The sequence below is a fragment of the Odontesthes bonariensis genome, chromosome 19 (genome assembly GCF_027942865.1).
Source record: "Odontesthes bonariensis isolate fOdoBon6 chromosome 19, fOdoBon6.hap1, whole genome shotgun sequence".
NCBI classification, from domain to species: Eukaryota; Metazoa; Chordata; class Actinopteri; order Atheriniformes; family Atherinopsidae; genus Odontesthes; species Odontesthes bonariensis.
Window position 1 is genome coordinate 7,462,240 of NC_134524.1, and position 19,402 is coordinate 7,481,641.

General features: G+C 39.7%; 2 protein-coding genes across 2 annotated transcripts; one reads left to right on the forward strand and one right to left on the reverse strand.

Moving 5' to 3' along the window:
- Nucleotides 1–348: 348 nt before the first annotated feature.
- rgp1 (GP1 homolog, RAB6A GEF complex partner 1) lies at nt 349–11,360 on the forward strand. Its single transcript, XM_075451461.1, has 9 exons — nt 349–606; nt 828–943; nt 3,178–3,311; nt 3,443–3,526; nt 3,676–3,825; nt 4,931–5,077; nt 6,299–6,426; nt 6,507–6,684; nt 9,099–11,360. The coding sequence occupies exons 1-9, from the start codon at nt 430–432 to the stop codon at nt 9,320–9,322; spliced, it is 1,338 nt and encodes a 445-aa protein (XP_075307576.1). The 5' UTR covers nt 349–429; the 3' UTR covers nt 9,323–11,360.
- Nucleotides 10,520–13,347, reverse strand: msmp1 (microseminoprotein, prostate associated 1). Its single transcript, XM_075451462.1, has 3 exons — nt 13,239–13,347; nt 12,053–12,161; nt 10,520–10,754 (listed from the first exon to the last, which is right to left on the reverse strand). Exons 1-3 carry the CDS (start codon nt 13,345–13,347, stop codon nt 10,580–10,582), a joined length of 393 nt encoding a protein of 130 aa, XP_075307577.1. The 3' UTR covers nt 10,520–10,579.
- Between the last annotated feature and the right edge of the window lie 6,055 nt (nt 13,348–19,402).

A 19,402-nucleotide genomic window follows, 5' to 3' on the forward strand; every position in this document is an offset into this window, starting at 1 on the left:
ATTACAACTAGAAAAAGGGAGAGGTTGTGTTACTCCTAATTTCCTTATTTGTTTCCTTTATGTCAAAAGAATGAGTGTGTTGTGATAAACATGCATTTATGAATAACAATATTTGTTTACATATAATTTTTTTGGCATTTATGTGAAAAAAAACACCGTTACATGTAATGATTGAGTTCCCTCACCCCACGAGTTACCGTAGCAACAGCCAACATCTCGTCATCTGTGGCTGAAAAGTGGTCAGCCAAAAACTATTCCTGCAATTATTTCATTGCCACTTTACTTATATTCTTTAAAAGAATACGATAAAATCATGAATTACTTTGACTAAGATTATATTTGTTAAAGTTAACTGGTGGTTTTGGTTTAAAGTGTTATCTTTAAAGAGTTTTCTTTTCCCATGTTTCGTGATTGGTCGCTCAGCAGCGGATGTGGAATGCCTACATTTTTGTTTACTGTAGCTGGAGTGATAGCCGACTGGATAAACTATGTACAGTATCCCTTAAAACACAGTCAGATTGTACATTTTTGTATCAGAGAAGTATATTTAGACTTGCGTTGGAATACCAGCATATTTATCTCACGGTGGTCTCGCTAGAAGCTAAGGTATGTGCCCAAAATGCCTTTAACAACAGACTTTAGCAAACAGGGGCAAATAAGTGAACTTCTGCCTGACCAGCGGTTTGAGAAATGTTTTTTACTAACAGCTCTGTTGTCCAGCCTGGATGACAAATAAAGTATTTTAAGTTCAAGTGCATAATGTGTCCTTTTTAAGTAGCTGATTCTTTAATATCACGACGTTACGCTGCTGTTGTTTACCGCCACAGATGATCGAGGTGGTGGCCTCCATGGCCCGAGGCCCCGTGTTGCTGGCCGGGGAGCTCATGGAGTGCCTCATTACCTTCACCAACCCGATGTCTCATCTTTCCACCTCTGCGACCAGGTATGATTTCACACGTGTCACCAATAAATAAATAAAAAACTGTACACGTATGGTGATCCCATCCCTCTTTTTTTTTTTTAAGTTTGCAGACTGATAAACAGGTGAAAAATCTTAACCCTCGACCACATAGTCGCCTGGAGTCTGTTTTTTTATTATGATGTATTATTAATCCAGATGGAGGGATAAAGTCATTGCAAACCAATACAGCTGTTCTGGGGATTATCTTTATGTTTTGATTAAGCATTTTCATCCAGTTAGAACCGTGTCTGTAGCCTAATATTGAAAAGAAGATGTTTGGATTCAGCCAAAACTTGCAGATTGCATTGAAAATGGAAGAGGAAAGACGCTGGTACTTGAGTAATCAGTTAGGAAATTGTACCCTACTAATGGCAAGTTATGGGGTGAATATGAAGGTGATGCAGCGGAGAAGTTTATTCTGGTAATATTTGGATTTTTGAAGAGAAACTTTAGTTTTGTTTTATTACTTGTGCCAACAGAAATCCAAGATTTTAAGCAAAGGTATGCCAGCTGACACAGAATCAGCTACATCCTTAAACAGTAGGTCGTTTCTCTCGTGTAAAGAGGTTCTTTCAGAATAGAGAAAAGTTGTTGATCTTGATTTGTTACTCAGTTCTCTTTATTACATTATGCCTTGCAGCATATTGACTGCTTACTAAAAGATGCAGTAAATCAATCGTTGACTCAGTCACCTTGCTTTGTGGTGGAGGAAGATGGCCGCCCCTAAGTTGGAATAGTTTATTTTGCTCAGGAACCTTCCTAACTGAGGGAAATAACCTGGAAGTGTCAAAGTGGCGGCGACGATTGGAGCTGTTCAAAGTCCCCAAATACTAAGAAAAGCAGCTCCAGTGCTTCCTTATTATCTCCTTCAGCAGAGGAAACACTAGACAACCCTTTTTTGAGAGAAAGGAGATGATTCCGTTCCACTTTTTCATGCAGCTGCAACTTATAGCGACGCTTGATTATTTTAATCTACTGTGATTCATGTGGATAAACATGAGGACTGGAGGATGACTGTGAGCAGCCTGTGGCAACACCATGATTAACCATTTTAAAGTTTCCTTCAGTTACAAACTTTCAGAGTAAAGTAATCCTCTGCATCATCTCTGATATGATATTTCCGAGATTTGTCGCATGAGACGAATTATCTAAAGCCCCTTTTTTGTAGAATATTTGTTGAACGTTTATAGTGTCAGTGCTGCAGACTCGCATCCCAGCTCATGGCTGTTGTGGTCATCTTTTCTTTAAGAGTTTTTCCTGCCACCTTTGCTTAAAGGGATAGTTCACCTCTTTTGACATGAAGCTGTATGACATCCCATACTAGCAACATCATTTATGAACATCTTCTTACCCCCTGCTGCGTCCTGTGAGCAGAGTTCCAGCCTCGTTTTGGTGTTGACAAAGGTAGTCCGGCTAGTTGGCTGGGGTTTAAAAAATAAAGCGTCTTGCCTCTCAAAACAATATGCGTTCAAAAGAGTAATACATTTGCATCACAAAATCATTCTCCAGGAAAAAGTCAGATCTCACAATCGCTTGGCCCTATTTTCTCTCCCTTCATATCACTGCCTGCTGTGTAGACCGAAGTGCAGACCGAGCAGCAAACACGTAACAGACGCCGCTGTCGGCAGACAGTGAAATGAAGGGAGAGAAAATAGGGCCAAGCAATTGTGAGGTCTGACTTTTTCTGGATGAACAATTTTGTGATGCAAATGTATTACTCTTTTGAACGCATATTGTTTTGAGAAGCAAAACGCTTTATTTTTTAAGCCCCAGCCAACCAGCCGGACTACCTACATCAACGCAAAAACGAGGCTGGAACTCGGCTCACAGGACGCAGCAGGGGGTAAGAAGATGTTCATAAATGATGTTGCTAATATGGGATGTCATACAGCTTCATGTCAAAAGAGGCAAACTATCCCTTTAACCCTGTGACGTTTTCCACGAGGTCAAGGAAAAGATGATAGGAGGTCCCTGGCTATTGTGGAGGTTAATTTCTATTAAAAGCAGATTTTCCTTTGCATACTCAGGATGGAGGATTGAAGATGCAGTCCATTGGTTACCTTAGTGAGGCAGCTTTTTATGAATCGGACTTAATTGGATTCTAATGAATTAAACTTTATTTACTTTACTTTAAGTGCCTTGAGATGGCTTTTGTTGCTAATTGGTGCTATATAAACTAAACTGAATTGAATTAACCCTTTTTGCATGTGTCACAGTGAGATGCTGGCGTGGGCCAGCGCGCAGATCCACTGTCAGTTTCATGCCAGCGAGAACCGAGTAGCTCTGCCGGCTCAGGGCAACAAACAGGACGTCCAAGCTGAGAGCGACACGGTGCTTATTCCAAGCAGAGGTGAGCAAGTCGAACCGAAGAATCTGAGCTGAGCCTAAACTAAAAGAATGAACAAATATTTTATGGTATCATGTTATGGATTATTCGAGAAGTTTCTGGGTTTGACTGCCGCTTTCGCCTTGTTTCAACAGGAGAACGGGGGCAGTGTGTGCTGGACACACCACCCAAGATATTATTCTGTGACTTGCGCCTGGACCCCGGGGAGAGCAAAACCTGTAGGTTTACAAACGTGGAAAGATTCACAAGTTGGAAATAATCTGCCCTTTAATGTGTGTCACAAGCTGACAAACTAGCACCGCCTTTAAAGGAAGGAAAGCGTTGACTCTTAGATAGCAGGTAACATTTCTACATCTCTCTCCCACAGACTCATACAGCGAGGTGGTGCCCATCGATGGGCCTCCGAGTTTCCGTGGGCAGGCAGTGAAGTACGTCTACAAACTGACCATCGGCTGTCAAAGGGTCAACTCTCCCATCAAACTCCTCCGAGTCCCCTTCAGAGTGCTGGTCCTGCAAGGTGACATGCATTTGGACCACTTTTTATTCCTTCACCTTTTCTTAATCTGGACCCACAGCGCCACCAACTTTAGTCTAAGTTAGAAAAAGCTCTTTGTCTTTACATGTGCAGAACAAATTCAAGACGTCTGTGTTGATAAATGTGCCCAGAGGCGCGAAGACTTAGACTGAGCTGAAATCCTCTTTACATTCTTCAGGTTTTGTCACTTTTTACTAAGGCTGGGCGAGTTAACTCGTTATTATCTAACGCCGACATATATTTCATCGCGCATTAACGCAGGTTTAACTATTTATTTTATTATTGTAAAAGTCTGTTGCTCACAGGCTTTTATTTTGTAAAAGTCTGTTGCTGTCTGCTGCGGAACAGGAAAAGAAAGTAATCGGCGGCTCCACCAAACCTGGAGAAGGTTACGGAACTTTTACTCGGCCATTTTCATTTTAAAGTTCTTCCAGACGGCGGAGTCGACAGAACCAAAGTCATCTGTAAACACTGCCAAGTTGAATTGTCTTCTCAGCGTAGTAGTTCCAGTCTAAAATATCACTTAAAGGCAAAACACACAACTGATAGCAGCAAGTCATTCAAGGAAACAGACAGTGGAGCGAGGCTTCTACATAAAAACTACAGAAAGATGCTGATGTTAAAAGTGTGTTTGCACAACAAATGTTATGGCACTTTCATTCATATGGCAGCACATTTAAAATAAAACTAAATGCTAAAAGCTATACACTACTTTTGAATTCATTTTTTAGGATTTTGCGAACAAATGCGATTAATCGTGATTAATCAGGGAAATCATGTGATTAATTAAATTAAACATTTTAATCGTTGCCCAGCCCTACTTTTTACACACGACTCGGTTTTCGTCCACCGCCGTTTAGCCACGTTTGCGTCTGCTGTGACGTCATGTAAGAAAACTACAACAGCAGCCTGTTGTTGGAGAAGAATTAGATTTGGATATTAAGTGTTCTTCGTGCCACTTAAACAGAAGACTCTTGTTTCTCAGCTCATGATGGGGGTTGTTTTTCTCCACGCCTCGCTTGGAAATTGGTAAAGAATTCCAGTTGTGTTCTGTTATTGACTTTATTTGAACCTATCGAACCTGCAGGCATGCCAGAGCCTCCATTTCCTCAGGATGAAGAGGTTTCCCCCTCTAACCCCTTCCTGGAGGAGGAAGAAGCGAGCCGCAGGGATGCCCGGCCTTTGGAGAGAGCACTGGACATGCTGATGGTGACCACCTCAAGGCGCTGCCCTCGTGAGTCAGAGTTTCTGCTGTTTGCTGCACTTAAAAGCCCTTTATTACCCTACTTGATCCCACACAAAATCACAAGAAGGCAATAAAATCATTAAAAAGAAATTAAAAATTAAAAAATTAAAAAAAACTTTAAAAATAATCATTAAATAATTAATTAATTTAAAAGTGACTTTACAACACCCTCGGTTAACCAAAGTGCTGTACAGAAAAATAAAAACAAAAAATTAAAAGAATAAAATACAAGACATAAAACAGCTATATAATTGAAAACAATAATAATACTAAAATAAAATAAAAATAGATAATAATAACAATAATAATTATACATTCAACATCTCACATCGTGTCGAAAGCCAAGGAGAAGAGATGTGTTTTAAGATTTAAAACACAGCCCGTCTGACGTGGAGAGGCAGATCGTTCCACAGTTTTAGGTTTCACAGTTTTTGCCACAGCAAAGGCACGCTCACCTCTGCACTGGAAAAAATGCCCCTCCAAAAATAAGTAAGAAAAACTACAAATAAAAGACGTTTTTGCTTGAAATAAGCAAAAGAAATCTGCCAGTGGAACTAGGGAAAATCGGCTTGTCAAGATTTCTTGAAATAAAATGTGATATTTGGGACTTTTGGGATAAAAGTGATCTTGAAATTAGCTTAAAAACCTCTTCAAATGTCAAAAAAAGCTTGTTTCATATGAAATCTGACTCAAAACAATTTGTTTTCATTTAACAAGATATTCCAGATGTATTGTCTTCAAACACCCTATATCTGTTTGAAATATTACTTGTTAGGTAGTTGTGTCTTATATTAAGTGTAATGAGATATTTTGACTAGAAATGAGACAAATATACTTGGTAAGACTTTGATTTTTTTACAGTGGGAGCTGAACTGATCCTAAAATCTATGGGCAGCCAGTGAAGTGAGGCTAAAATGGGGGAAAAATGCTCGTATTTATTGTTTTATTTAATTTTTTATTGCTCGTATTGTGCCAGTTAAAAGAAGTGCGGCAGCATGAATTGAAGACGGGCGATGGAGGACCCACTAACCCCCACATAAAGAACATTACAGTTATCCAGCGTAGTGGTTACAAAGGCGTGAATTACTGTTTCAAAGTGTTGCTTTGAAAGAAGAAAAGATAATAAGATAAGAATGGGATAAAGAAATCAGTTTTCTACTCCGGTTTTCATTTAAACGTCTACATTTCTGTCCCCTTTGCTTTGTCCAGACATGTTTAATATCACCAACATGCGTGGGAAGGTGGCAAAGTTCTGCATCTTCAAGATAGTTTACAGACTCGGGGAGGACATCATCGGCACGTTTAACTTCTCAGAGGGAGACATCCCCTGCTTGCAGGTGTGTTTGCTGTTGAGGTTTCTTTTACTTACTCCTCAAACTTCAGCTGTCCTCCGCTCACTGCCGCCGTGTTTTCTCAGTATTCGGTGAGCCTGCAGAGCGAGGAGGAGATCCAGCAGCAGTACCAGCGGCGACCCGGACAGGCCATCAGCGTGACCGGGCACGGGCGCCACATGGAGTCCTGCCTCCACACCGCCTCCAGCCACTTCTCTCTGCCCATCCCCCTCAACGTCACGCCGGGTTTCAGCACAGATATAGGTCAGTTTCATCTCCATTCGTTGACGCATTTATAAACCACCGATGAACTGAGAGTTTAAGTGGATTGAGAAAGTATGTGGCTGAGAAACATTCCTTTTCAGACATTTTCAGTCACTTAACTTGGCTTCATCCGTCGGTTAAAACTACGGCATGCGGTCACTTTTCCATTAATGTTTATCGTGCACGAAGTGAAGTGAAATTTATTTATAAAGCACTTTTCAGCAACAAGGCGATCCAAAGTGCTTTACAACACAGAAAACAACAATCAGGTACAGAAATACAGAAAAAAAACATTAAAAAAAAATCAAACACAGAAATACAGATGCAGAACATCAATCAGGTCATTTTAGCTAAATCATGCAGATGTATTCTCCTGTCCATTCCAATTAAACATACAACCCTCCTGTTGTCCTGCTGGTCAAAAGTGAGCCACTACCATGTTTAGCTGTAGAAAAAATACCTTAAACGATCTTTTTCCAACTTTAAATTTTATGACTCTTCCTAAAGGGACCCCATCATTAGAAAAAGTCATACTTTATTTTTGTTTATGTTTCCATGTGGGCTGTACATCACTAGGGTACAAAAATTGTCTTATGGGTCATTTTTGACCCGTGAATTATAAAAACATTTAAACACCAGAAAAAAGTTCACCGTTTTTTTCCCTTTCAATATAATTAATTCAGAAGTAATTACTTCACATTTATATAATAGCAATCATTTTTTTAATTTTTTATTTATTTGTTTATTTAGTAATTTATCATTATTATTAGTTCGTAGTAGCCTGGGAATTCCCATGCTGCTTTGCGCTCGATTTCATTCTCACTGCAAAGTCAGCCTGGAAACCACCGCCCTTATTTTTACCAGAGTTTGGGAACCAATCACAGAACGGGGGGGGGCGGTGGCAGCAAGACGATGACGACGTATATGCGCTACACCGAAGCTTGTAGAGTGTTAATCCAACATGACAAGCGGACACAACGTTACCTTTCAATGCAGCCTTAGAAAGTGTTTCGGAGTAGATTCACCCTGGGGTCATTTGAACCGTGACATCCAGCCAAGTAGCCCACACGAAGTTTTTCCGATATTGGCTGAACATCAGCTGAGTTACTGAGTTATCCCGAATAGCTTAGTACAAGCGCTAACGGACCCTGGCAGTATCTCCAAAATTATCACACTAAAATCACATGTCATGACACCAAACTTCTACAGTAGTACAAATATGGTCTGTACTCACAAAGCGATGCATTTGGAAGTTTTTACATAGTCCAGGAGTTTATTATTATCATCAACACAAGCCTGATAGCTTTTCTGCTGCTAAAGCTGCGTCGACGTCACTTCTGGGAGCCGGGAGCTTCAAAGTAAGATGAGGGTTGATCTACTACTGTAGACAACAAAGCAAGGCTGTTCAATTTCTCCATTATTAAAATAAATTCACAACTCTACAACATAAAAATTCATGTAGAATATAGCATATAGGCCTACTTTGTTGTCAATTTAAGTAGCTTAGAACGCAAGTTTACTTTTATTTTCCATTTTTTTCTTCTTCCTCGTCGAATTTCTGTCGTCATCTGGTATAAGTGATACAATTGGCTATGAATCGCGCGCAAAGCAGCATGGGAAGAACCTGACGTCATTTGATAGACATTCGTAGCGCCCAATAAACGGCTCTAGGCATTTGTAAACCACGCCTCAAATACGAGAAAATGCACACCTAGTTCCCAGACCACCATCTCATCGAGATTGTGGACGCGTCAGCCAGGCTAAGTTCGTAGTATTTTTTACTAGAATTGGTATTATTATTGTTGTTGTTAATACAATCATTGTAAATATTTAAAAACAATTTGAGCTACTTGACTAATTTGAATTTCCCCCCATTGGGGGATGAATAAAGTATTTTTCTATTCTATTTCTATTCTATTCTAATAAACCTTTATTATGTAAAAGAAAACTGAGAAAACAAGAAAAAAGTGTAATCCTGAAAACTAGTGATTGTCTTTTTGTATTGTGTAACAAAAAATACATGATAAAAAATGTATTGAATTGAGTTGAATAGATAAATAACAGGTGGTTTCATCATACAAAATAGATTTTGGATTTAAAATTCCATTAAGTTGCTTTATTTTGGGGCTTTGGTAGGACAAGGGGAGTAAACAGAATGTTAAGACCGCACAAGGGTTAAAAAAAAAATAATAATAATTAATTAATTTATTTATTTATTACTAGGTGTCCGCTGTCAGGTACTTCCTGAACCTTAAAGGATAAAAAGGTAAAAAACGTTAAAGGATAAAAACGTTATCACGTTTTATTCAGATAAAGGCGTGTTTCATCGGCCTTTTAATGATGCGTGCAGTGATGTAACCCTTATGCATCACATGTCAGCTGCACGTCTGAGCCCCTCAACTTTCTCTGTTCAGTGACCCTCAGGTGGCGCTTGCACTTTGAATTCGTCACGGCCCGCGAGCCCATGGAGCCGCCCACCGTCCTGCAGAACCAATCGGAGGTCACGGTTTGGGCCGGGGCGGAGCACGTCAACGTGGACACCTTCAGCTGGAATCTGCCAATCAAAGTGCTGCCCACGAACCCGGCGCTGGCGTCCTACGTGTCGCAGTTTACAGGAACCAACAGCATCAATATTTGACTCTGTGTGTGTGTGTGTGTGTGTGTGTGTGTGTGTGTGTGTGTGTGTGTGTGTGTGTGTGTGTGTGTGTGTGTGTTCTTGCACCTACTGTTGAGTGAGGACCACCTCAAGTTTGAGTGAGGACATTTTTACATAGTGAGGACATTTTGTCCGGTCCTCACTTTGTTTCCCTCTAGATGACCTCCTTAGGTTATATAGATGCTATCCTTTTAATTTTCTCAGTAGGACCTCAGAATGTCCTAAGTGTCAATTTTTCACCCCTAAAGTTTAACACAGATTAAAATCTTTTTCTGAATCTTTTGTGCTTCTCAAAATCTGAAGCAATGTATCGGATCACTGTGCCACCGAGTGTCTGGAATGACACTTTGTTTGTTTCTAAGTGAACTAGAAATACTGGTCCTCACTTTGTGAGTGGTTTTAGTCGGTCCTTACTCAGCATTAAGTACGAGAGTGTGTGTGTGTGTCTTTTAATTTTCTTTACAGATGAGAAACGATTCCAGTGGATAAAATGTATAATTAATGCAACCTACTGTATGTTCAGCCTTTTTTCGCGTGCATGTAGCCGTAGGCATTTTAGCTTATTTGAACGTGGAACATCTTCCTTTTTGGAAGAGCGCAACTCTCTTTATTTATTTCGTTTTTACACTCGTTTTTTTTTTTTTTTTTTTTTTTTTTGCCCTCATTTTATGAAACCGGCTTTTCTAAGGCGAGATAGTTTCTTCTGTGTAACCGCTTTGCTTTCCGCTCGGACAGAGGCTGCACCGAGATGTAAGAACTACAGAGAAAATTAAAGTGTGGCCTGAAATTTCTCAAATTAAGTGTTTGTTTTTGTTTCAAAACAAGAATTTTATTCGTTTTTTTTGTTTTGTAAATGATACAGCATGATATGTCAAAGTCAAAAGAAACATATATTAGTGTATGTGGTCTATATATTTGCCGTTATTTACAAGAATCCGGATCCGTTAAAGATTGCAGAAGAAATTACAAACGTTAAACGAAAGCAGATGTTTTACTGAGAAACAAGTTTCATTCAGGAAGACAAACAACTACTGTTGTGAATTTTTTAAACATTGTTTTGTTGGAAAGGAGGTGCCACATCTTTTACATTGATGCATAACAGGGAAATCACAGATGCCGTTTAATACTGGTTCAGTTTGTGAGCTAAGAAAAACTGTTGCTGGTATGAAACTGTGGCGAGCATCAGCTTTAAGAAGAAAAAAAAAAAAGGCTGAAGTGTCACCGGTCTGCGGGGCCTCTTCAGTTCTCAAGCTGCTGCTGCTGCAGCTGAAGGGATCCATGACTCGGGTCCCTGTTCACTTCACCCGAGATGCAGGGCAGGCGGGGGTCGGCCGCCTTGACCAGAAACACTTTGCAGGTCACTGGCTCCACCCGCACCTCACACCATGCGGGGAAGTCCACCGGCCGATGCACCCTGAGCAGGGATGGAGACAGATGTGAAGTCTTTGAAGCTGGAAATAAATCTCCTGTTGTTTCAGTCTCTGGTTTATTCTTTGCAGAGATTATTCTTTAGAAGCTTAAAAGGAAAATGCAACAATTGTCTCGGGAGGTTACAGGTTGAAATGCTGATTTTTCTCAAAAAGTAAAGGCTTAAAATCCACTACAATACATAAGTTCAAGGTTAGAATATTACAATGCACTTAATGCATTTAGCATTTAGGGTATTTTTAACACTCTTCTAAAGGAGTTTTGTTTTCTGTTGGAAGTTACCTGGTTTTGTCTTTTTTTGCTTTTAAATGCTTTTCATCTGCTTATACATCGTATATTTCGTCGAATAACACTTTGGTCAACCATGGTCGTTTTAAATGTGCTTTCTAAGTTAATCAGATGCTGGTTTGGACCTCCTTAGAACTAAAAACAGGTGAAAAGTGGTCCGGTCAGCACTAGGAGTTAACACACACACACACTTCAGCATGTTATCACTGAACCTACGACCTTCAGCTGGTGCAGAACGCTGCTGCCCGTCTTTTAACCAACACCAACAGACGTGTGCACATCACTCCTGTTCTTAACTCCCTCCACTGGCTTCCTGTCCCAACGGCCTCGCCCCATCATATTTATCTGAGCTTTTAACAGTCCTGGTAGAGCTCTGAGGTCAACAGATCAGTTTCTGCTGGAAGTGTCCAGGTCAGAATACAAACCCTGGGGTGAGCGAGCCTTTTCCCAAAGCTGCCCCCAGGCTCTGGAATAAGCTCCCCGTCCAGCTGCCTCTTATTTCTGACCTGGGCCGCTTCACATCTAGGCTAAAAACCTACTTATTTAGGATTGCTTTTAATACCCAGTAGTATGATGACACTTTTATCTTATTTTATTGCTTTCACTGTTCTTTTATTGTTTTTATTTGTTTTTACTTATTCTTCTCTTTATTTATTACCCGCTGTAAAGCACTTTGGTACATCGTAAGGATTGTCTGTAAAGGGCTGTATAAATAAAGTACATTTACATTTAAAATCCACTACATTTATGTGTAAATTCGGATTCATTTGAGTCTCAGCCACCGACTGCGTTAAATCCCTTTAACACTACCAATAATACAGGAATGATTAAGCAGGTCGAATACATTTATGTTACGTTTAAATGATGTGAAACTGCAACCCAAGTCGTCCCGGGAGGACAAATGAATTTCCGTGCAGCACAACGTCTCTGAAGCTGGCTGCAGTGTGAACGGTGGGCATCTGGACACCAAACCACAGAGGCTGTTTGTGTACTCACGTCTCGCAGCAACCGACTCCAACAGGGTGCAGACAGGTGCACTCCATGCAGGCATTGTCCATCCAGGTTTCCCCCAGCGAGTAGTGCTTCCCCTCGAACACACACAGAGCTTGGACGACACACGGAAGCGCATTCTTTAACAATGATAGCTCCAAGTATAAGTGAAATGTGCATGATGAGAGTTTAACCCTTGTGCGGTCTTAACATTCTGTGTACTCCCCTCGTCCTATGGGTCAAAAATCACCCGCCCCACCAAAGCCCCAAAATAAAGCAACTTAATTGAATTTTAAATCCAAAATCTATTTTGTATGATGAAACCACCTGTTATTTATCTATTCAACTCAATTCAATACATTTTTTATCATGTATTTTTTGTTACACAATACAAAAAGACAATCACCAGTTTTCAGGATTACACTTTTTTTTTTTTTTTACCACAAACCAACTGTCAGTTGGACCAACAGTTTTCTTGTTTTCTCAGTTTTCTTTTACATAATAAAGGTTTATTAGAATAGAAATAGAATAGAAAAATACTTTATTCATCCCCCAATGGGGTAAATTCAAATTAGTCAAGTAGCTCAAATTGTTTTTAAATATTTACAATGATTGTATTAACAACAATAATAATAATAATACCAATTCTAGTAAAAAAAAATACTACTACTAACTAATAATAATGATAAATGACTAAATAAGCAAATAAATAAAATAAAAATTAAAAAATGATTGCTATTATATAAATATGAAGTAATTACTTACCAGTTTTCAGGATAACACTTTTTTTTTTTTTTTACCACAAACCAACTGTCAGTTGGACCAACAGTTTTCTTGTTTTCTCACTTTTCTTTTACATAATAAAGGTTTAATATTGCTATTATATAAATGTGAAGTAATTACTTCTGAATTAATTATATTGAAAGGGGAAAAAAACAGTGAACTTTTTTCTGGTGTTCAAATGTTTTTATAATTCACGGGTCAAAAATGACCCATAAGACAATCTTTGTACCCTAGTGATGTACAGCCCACATGGAAACATAAACAAAAATAAAGTATGACTTTTTCTAATGATGGGAAAAGTCATTAAATTTCAAGTTGGAAAAAGATAGTTTAAGGTATTCTTTCTACAGCTAAACATGGTAGTGGGTCACTTTTGACCCGCAGGAGGGTTAAAAGCGTGATATCTCACCTCTGGAGTTGAAGTGGCACTCCATGGGTGCAGCAGAGGCGCCGCCGGCCCACAGGAGGAACCCTGCAGCCGTTACCAAGTAGTTAACCACGGAGAGCTCCATCTTCATCTGGTCCGATCAGCTTGTGGTTCCTCCTCTCCCTTCAGTCCCTCATTTATACATCCTGAGGGTTTACGACAGTGGCGTGGAGGTGTGGTCCACACCGTCATGTGGCCGGCAGCCCTTGGCTGTGAAAGGTATCAGCGGCGCCATCCGTCAGGAATGAGGTGACGGTGATGTTGTACGGAGGGGGGGGAGTAAACAGAAGGGAATCTGGTGTCTTGGCACGATTTTGGCACCGCAGAGATGGACTCTCTGCGCTTCAGCGGGCATGAACCTCCAAAGTGATAGAAACAATGACACATCCATGCGGTGACTAAGAGAGGGAAGGATAGGAGAGAGGTGAGCTGGAGGGCAGTGAAAGATGTCCAAGGAGAGTAGGAGGAGGAGAGGCCGAGGGATGGGATGGAATTACCTAACATGATTCATCACCATTCAACCATCGGTTCTGTATATGTACAGCAGCTGAAAATGTGACACATGTTAAACACATGTATGCGTCCTGATCTATGATACCGCAAATATAAAGTCATGTGGCAAAGAAAGCGTGTGCCCCATTTCAATTCTGGGGTTTTACATTTTGGGTCTTAAAATAAGGTAAGTGCGACCAAAGATAAGCGACAACACATGACACATTACACTGTGTCATTACTTATTTAACACAAACTAAGCCAATATGCAGAAAAACAAAAGTCCACCCCGTGATTTAACAGCTTGTAAGACCACCTTTAGCGGCTCTCTGAAGGTCCCACCACAGCATCTCAGTCAGCCTGAGGTCTGGACTCTGACTGGACTGAACGTGGAACATCTTCCTTTTTGGAAGAGCGCAACACTCTTTATTTATTTCGTTTTTACACTGGTTTTTGGGGGGGTTTCTGCCCTCATTTTTATGAAACCGGCTTTTCTAACGCCAGATGTTTTCTTCTGTGTAACCGCTTTGCTTTCCGCTCGGACAGAGGCTGCACCGAGATGTAAGGACTACAGAGAAAATTAAAGTGTGGCCTGAAATTTCTCAAATTAAGTGTTTGTTTTTGTTTCAAAACAAGAATTTTATTTGTTTTTTGTTTTGTAAATGAGTTACAGCGTGATATGTCAAAGTCAAAAGAAACATATATTAGTGTATGTGGTCTATATATCTGCTGTTATTTACAAGAAGTCAGAGTTGGATCCTGAAGGTCCCAGCACAGCATCTCAGTCAGGCTGAGGTCTGGACTCTGACTGGACCAAACAACACTTTGATTCTTCTCTTCTTCACACATTCTGCTGTAGATCCGCTGCTGTGTTTGGGATCTTTGTCCTGTTGAAGAGCCAGTTTCAGCCCAGCTTTAGCTGTCGGAGAGACGGCCTCACATCTGACTCTAGAACACTTTGGTATCCAGAGGAGTTGATGGTGGACTCAATGGCTGCAAGGTGCCCAGGTCCTGTGGCTGCAGAACGAGCTGAATTAGCTGGGACATCTTTAATATCTTGAATGTTTTCCACTTGTGAATAATCTTTCCAAATAGTTTGGAAATGGCCTTATAACCCTTCCCAGATTGATGGGCAGCAACAGTTGCTTCTCTAAGATCATTGCTGATGTCTTTCCTCCTTGGCATTGTGCTAACACACACCAAACTGATAAACCTTCTGCTTTTATAGAGCTGCTCACACTTCCTGGTGATCACCTGGCTGCTACTTTCCTCCTTAATTCCTGTGGAATCTGTAAGGGTTCACTTACTTTTTCACACACTGCTTCTGCATTTTGGTTTACTTTAGTGAAATTAATCGTGAAATGGTGTAATAGGCTACGTACCACCGTTCATCTGAAGTTGCATTTACCTTATTTTAAGATCTTATAAGGACCAGATGATGTTTCTATTTAATCCTGATGAGTAAAGTCGTAGAATTGAAAGAGTATTTACTTTCTTTTTCACACGCAGTATCTGTAGAAGTAAAAGAAACCGAGAACTATGACAACTGGTTATTAGAGGGCCTCACTTGTACAAACAGACATGTTAAGAATCACTTCCACAAAGAGCACAATCTTATAGTGCCTTCATAGTGAACCAGTCAAAACCCAGCTGACCACCTTTGGGAGTTTTTGGACGATCTCCACCACCGTCATCAGAAAACTGCAGGACAATGATGTTTATCCACCCCAGAGAAGCTATAAAAAGGAGCATGGAAACTGACTGCACCAGCTCACTGATTCTATTAATATTGTTTCTATCCTTTAATCCTTTACCCATTTATTATCTATATATACTTATTGGTACCTTCCTCTTGCACAGTCAGGCTGTAACATCCGACCGTCTGCCAGATCGCATCATGATCTCCAGTATGTGACCTCATGCAGGTCCAATGCAACCGAAAAGCCCCAAAGGAAGCAATAAAGATTTAAACATATTCGGCGTTGGTGGAAAATATTTCCGACTCTTTCAAGTTTTCCACATTTTGTCGTCTTTCATCCTCATCATAAAATTGATTTAGTTCTTTTTTTCCTCATTTCAGATCAGTCCCAACACAGTTCTCTGCAGTGGCAAAGCTGTACTTTGAAATTTTCTGTTAATTTAAGTACCAAGTCACACATGTGCAAGTCTCAAGTAAGTCCCAAGTCATTTTTTCTTGGTCAAGTCAAGTCAAAGTCGAGTCACCTTATTATTGCAATTTTACCTGCAGAATCTGATCTTAATAAAGTGAAAAGACAAGATATAAGTAACTGTCATTAAACATCATTGGCCAATGTGTCCAACCTGTCCACCCCGTATCATATCAAGCTAACGTTAGCTAACTACAGACTAGGCTAACAGGATAATATTAGCTAATTTGACAAGCACTTACTGGTCAGAATGGATCTTCAAATGACGAACAAAGTTAGAAGTTATGGTAGATGCTTAACACTCAAGTCATTCAAGTCATCGTGTCTCAAGTCAAGTCAAGTGCCGAGTCTTTAACTTCCGAGTCCGAGTCGAGTCTCAAGTCTTTTGTTTTTTGTCAAGTCAAGTCACAAGTCATCAAAACAGCAACCCGAGTCGACTTGAGTCCAAGTCACAGTGACTCGAGTCCCCATCTCTGCAGGTTTCCCACTCTCTTAAATAATCTTTTTAAACTTCAAATCTTCTTGGACCCTAGATTAGATTGGATTATATTCATCTTTACAAGCTTGGCATACTATTTCTTTGGAAGTTTTTGTCTTTGGAGCCATTTTCAAGTCCTTAAAGAGAAGTTATCATGGACTCAGGTCCATGCTTTTGCTGGACTACTTCAGAACCGTCACAGAGGTTCTCCACTACTGTGGTCGTGTCTGGTTGTTGTTGACATGTAAACCTTCATTCCAGCCTGACATTCCTGAGCATTCTGGATACAGTTTTCTCTCAGCATAGCTCTTTGTTTTTCTACATCAAACTCTCCGTCACAGAGAAGCATCCTGCTGCCACCATCATGTTTGACTACAGTTTTGTTATTTTAATTGGGTGACACTGATGTTTGTCCACACCAGCCAACAGGAAATAAGACCAGACGGTTTGATTTTAATCTAAACAAATCAGGAGGTTTTAGCTCCTGTGGTTTGAGTCATTCAGGTGCCTTTTAGTGAAGAAATGGTTGAGTGCTGCACTGACGGTTGTCCATTTGTAAGGTTCTCCCATCCACACAGTGTACCCTGGATCTAGTTTAAGATAAGCATTAGCTAGTTGGTTTCCTGTCCATTTATTCTCAGTTACTCAGGCTGCACATTATGAGGCCTGTTGGTGGCTCCAGACTTCTTCCATTTGAGAATGATGGAGGTTTCTGTGCTTATAAGCACAGTTAATGCTGCAGAAATGTTCCTTTACCATTTGGCAGATTTCTGCCTTGACACAATTCTGTCTCTTTGGTCTATAGACAATTATCTTTACCCCATCGACTTGGTGTTTAACCTGACATATATAGGCTACATAGACTTTTGTCAAGTTGTCAAAGCATCTCAAGGACTATTGTTAATATACATCTAATATCAAATATCAAACAAACATCTCAAATATAAGCTGAAAATGGCAGTATTTTATCTTCAATACATAAACAAAGCACTCAAAAACAAACTTTTCCTTGTTCCTTGTAGGCTAATACTAATTTCAAAACGACAAAATGTCTAAAACTCGAAAAGGTCTGAAATCTTTTTGCAAACACTTCAAAAAGCAACATTATCTTTTTGTCTTGTTGCTCAAATGGTATACAAAAAGACTTACAATGATACAGAAAAAATAGGTGGCAGTATTTTTGGTTAGCTATTACAGCTAGCTTACTTTGTTATGGAATTAGTCTGTCCTGTGTCTGAATGGATAACCTGACTCTATTGAGTATTTTGATTAAATGTGCTCTATGCTGAAATAATAGTCACTCTTACACATCAAATATGATCATTACTGCAGATTTTAGATGCACCAAGTCAATGGGAATGTTATATGTAGCTACACAGTTGTTAGTTAGCCCAGTTAGCATAAAGGCTAACAGAACGCTAGCTCGGTTCAGTCACATCAAACCTTCTAACAGTATCCACAAACCAATGATCTGAGTAAATATCTTGTTAATTTAATCTTTGGAAATAATTAACATGTCAAAATTACAAGTTTAGCTCTCGCTTTAAATGACTCAGAGTTAAATTATGTGGAGTGTCGTCTGACACATACAGTTACCCTGTGTAAATCATTGAATAGCCAATTCAAAAAGCTAAACATGTAAAACAATCTTTAATGTGAAGAGGTGTGTATCCCTATTTCTACATTCTTCCATTAGGAATAAATTTGAGCAACAAATATTTTTAAATGATATATGTGAATGGTTTCTGTCAGAGATTTAAACATCCTTCCCATGATCATCTTCATTGCTCATACATGATTTGGCTGATACATTTGAAAAAGTTAGTTGGATTTGTCAAATGTCCAAATTTCAAAGCCCAGGAAGGATCAATATTCAATTTCCTAAAAAAAAAATCAGTTACCTGTTGGGATCCAGTTCACTGTAAGTTGTACAGATGTGCATTTTTGTCAAGTTTAAGTTTTTCTTCATTAACAAAGAAAAGACAAAAAGTGAAAAATGTCATCTGATCTGACTTCACAGCGAGCCAAAAAAACATTAGCTCATGTTCTTCCACTTGTTTACTATCTGCGGACAGAGGTCGAGATCATAGGAAAAATCTTCTCAAGCCTCTCACAGGAGGCCCCGGGGCCTCATAACGTGGTGTTTTACGTGTCTTCTCTGGTACCTCCACAGTAGTTGAGTGTTGATAGATCTCTCCGATCAGCCAGGGGTGCTACTTCATTCACACGATCTGTATGACTCACAGTTGCCTCTCGAGCTGCACACTGTGTCTTTCTGGGTTTGTTACGGGTCAAGTTGTCATTAACATGAACAAACAGAACAGAGTTTCAGAGTTTAGTTTGTGAACCTTTGTTTAGACGGAGTTGATTAAAGTTTCTTTTAAAGGCAAATGTACCTGTGTGCGTTTTGCGAGGATCATGCTGACCTCTAACAGGGCCTATTGGCCCTTTACAACACACTAACAAAAGAACACACATCCTCCCTGACTTGTCAAATATGTTGTCATCACCGGCAAAAAAGGGAGGAACTTGCTAAACAAAAGATGAGAATTTTCCTGTCACGCCTTTTAACTTCACGGACTTGCACTTAATTGGAGACAAGTGCATTTTAATTGTGGACGACCAACGTCGTTATCGTGAGATCATCGTCTCTGGCATCTTAAATCTTTGATAAGAGAATTGTTTCTATTGTGTTAACTTCTTTTGAGGGAAACCAGACAGAAAACGAATTTTAGCGCAGATCTTTATCATGAAGGAACATTTTACGTCACATCTCATGCATGCATCATATTTGCTATGATTGGTTATATTTTTCTCAAGTATAAGTAGAACTGACTTAAGTTTAAGTGCAGAAACATTTGGACAGTTGCACATAGTTGTTAGTAGAACTAATTCAAACTATAAAAATGTAATTTATATGAGTTTGCAGAGACAACTATCAGCTTTAGAGGAAATGTTGAGTGAGTGCAGCTCTTTAATTTGCTCTAATTTAATTGACCTGTTAATTT

Excerpts from the sequence above, each read along its gene's own strand:
- rgp1 (XM_075451461.1), top strand. The coding sequence starts at position 430 with ATGTGGAATGCCTACATTTTTGTTTACTGTAGCTGGAGTGATAGCCGA. Across the intron at positions 944-3,177 it reads CTTTCCACCTCTGCGACCAG|TGAGATGCTGGCGTGGGCCA; the intron begins GTATGATTTCAC and ends CATGTGTCACAG. Across the intron at positions 6,685-9,098 it reads GGGTTTCAGCACAGATATAG|TGACCCTCAGGTGGCGCTTG; the intron begins GTCAGTTTCATC and ends TTCTCTGTTCAG.
- msmp1 (XM_075451462.1), bottom strand. The coding sequence starts at position 13,347 with ATGAAGATGGAGCTCTCCGTGGTTAACTACTTGGTAACGGCTGCAGGG. Across the intron at positions 12,162-13,238 it reads GTGCCACTTCAACTCCAGAG|CTCTGTGTGTGTTCGAGGGG; the intron begins GTGAGATATCAC and ends GTGTCGTCCAAG. Across the intron at positions 10,755-12,052 it reads GGAGTCGGTTGCTGCGAGAC|GGTGCATCGGCCGGTGGACT; the intron begins GTGAGTACACAA and ends ATCCCTGCTCAG.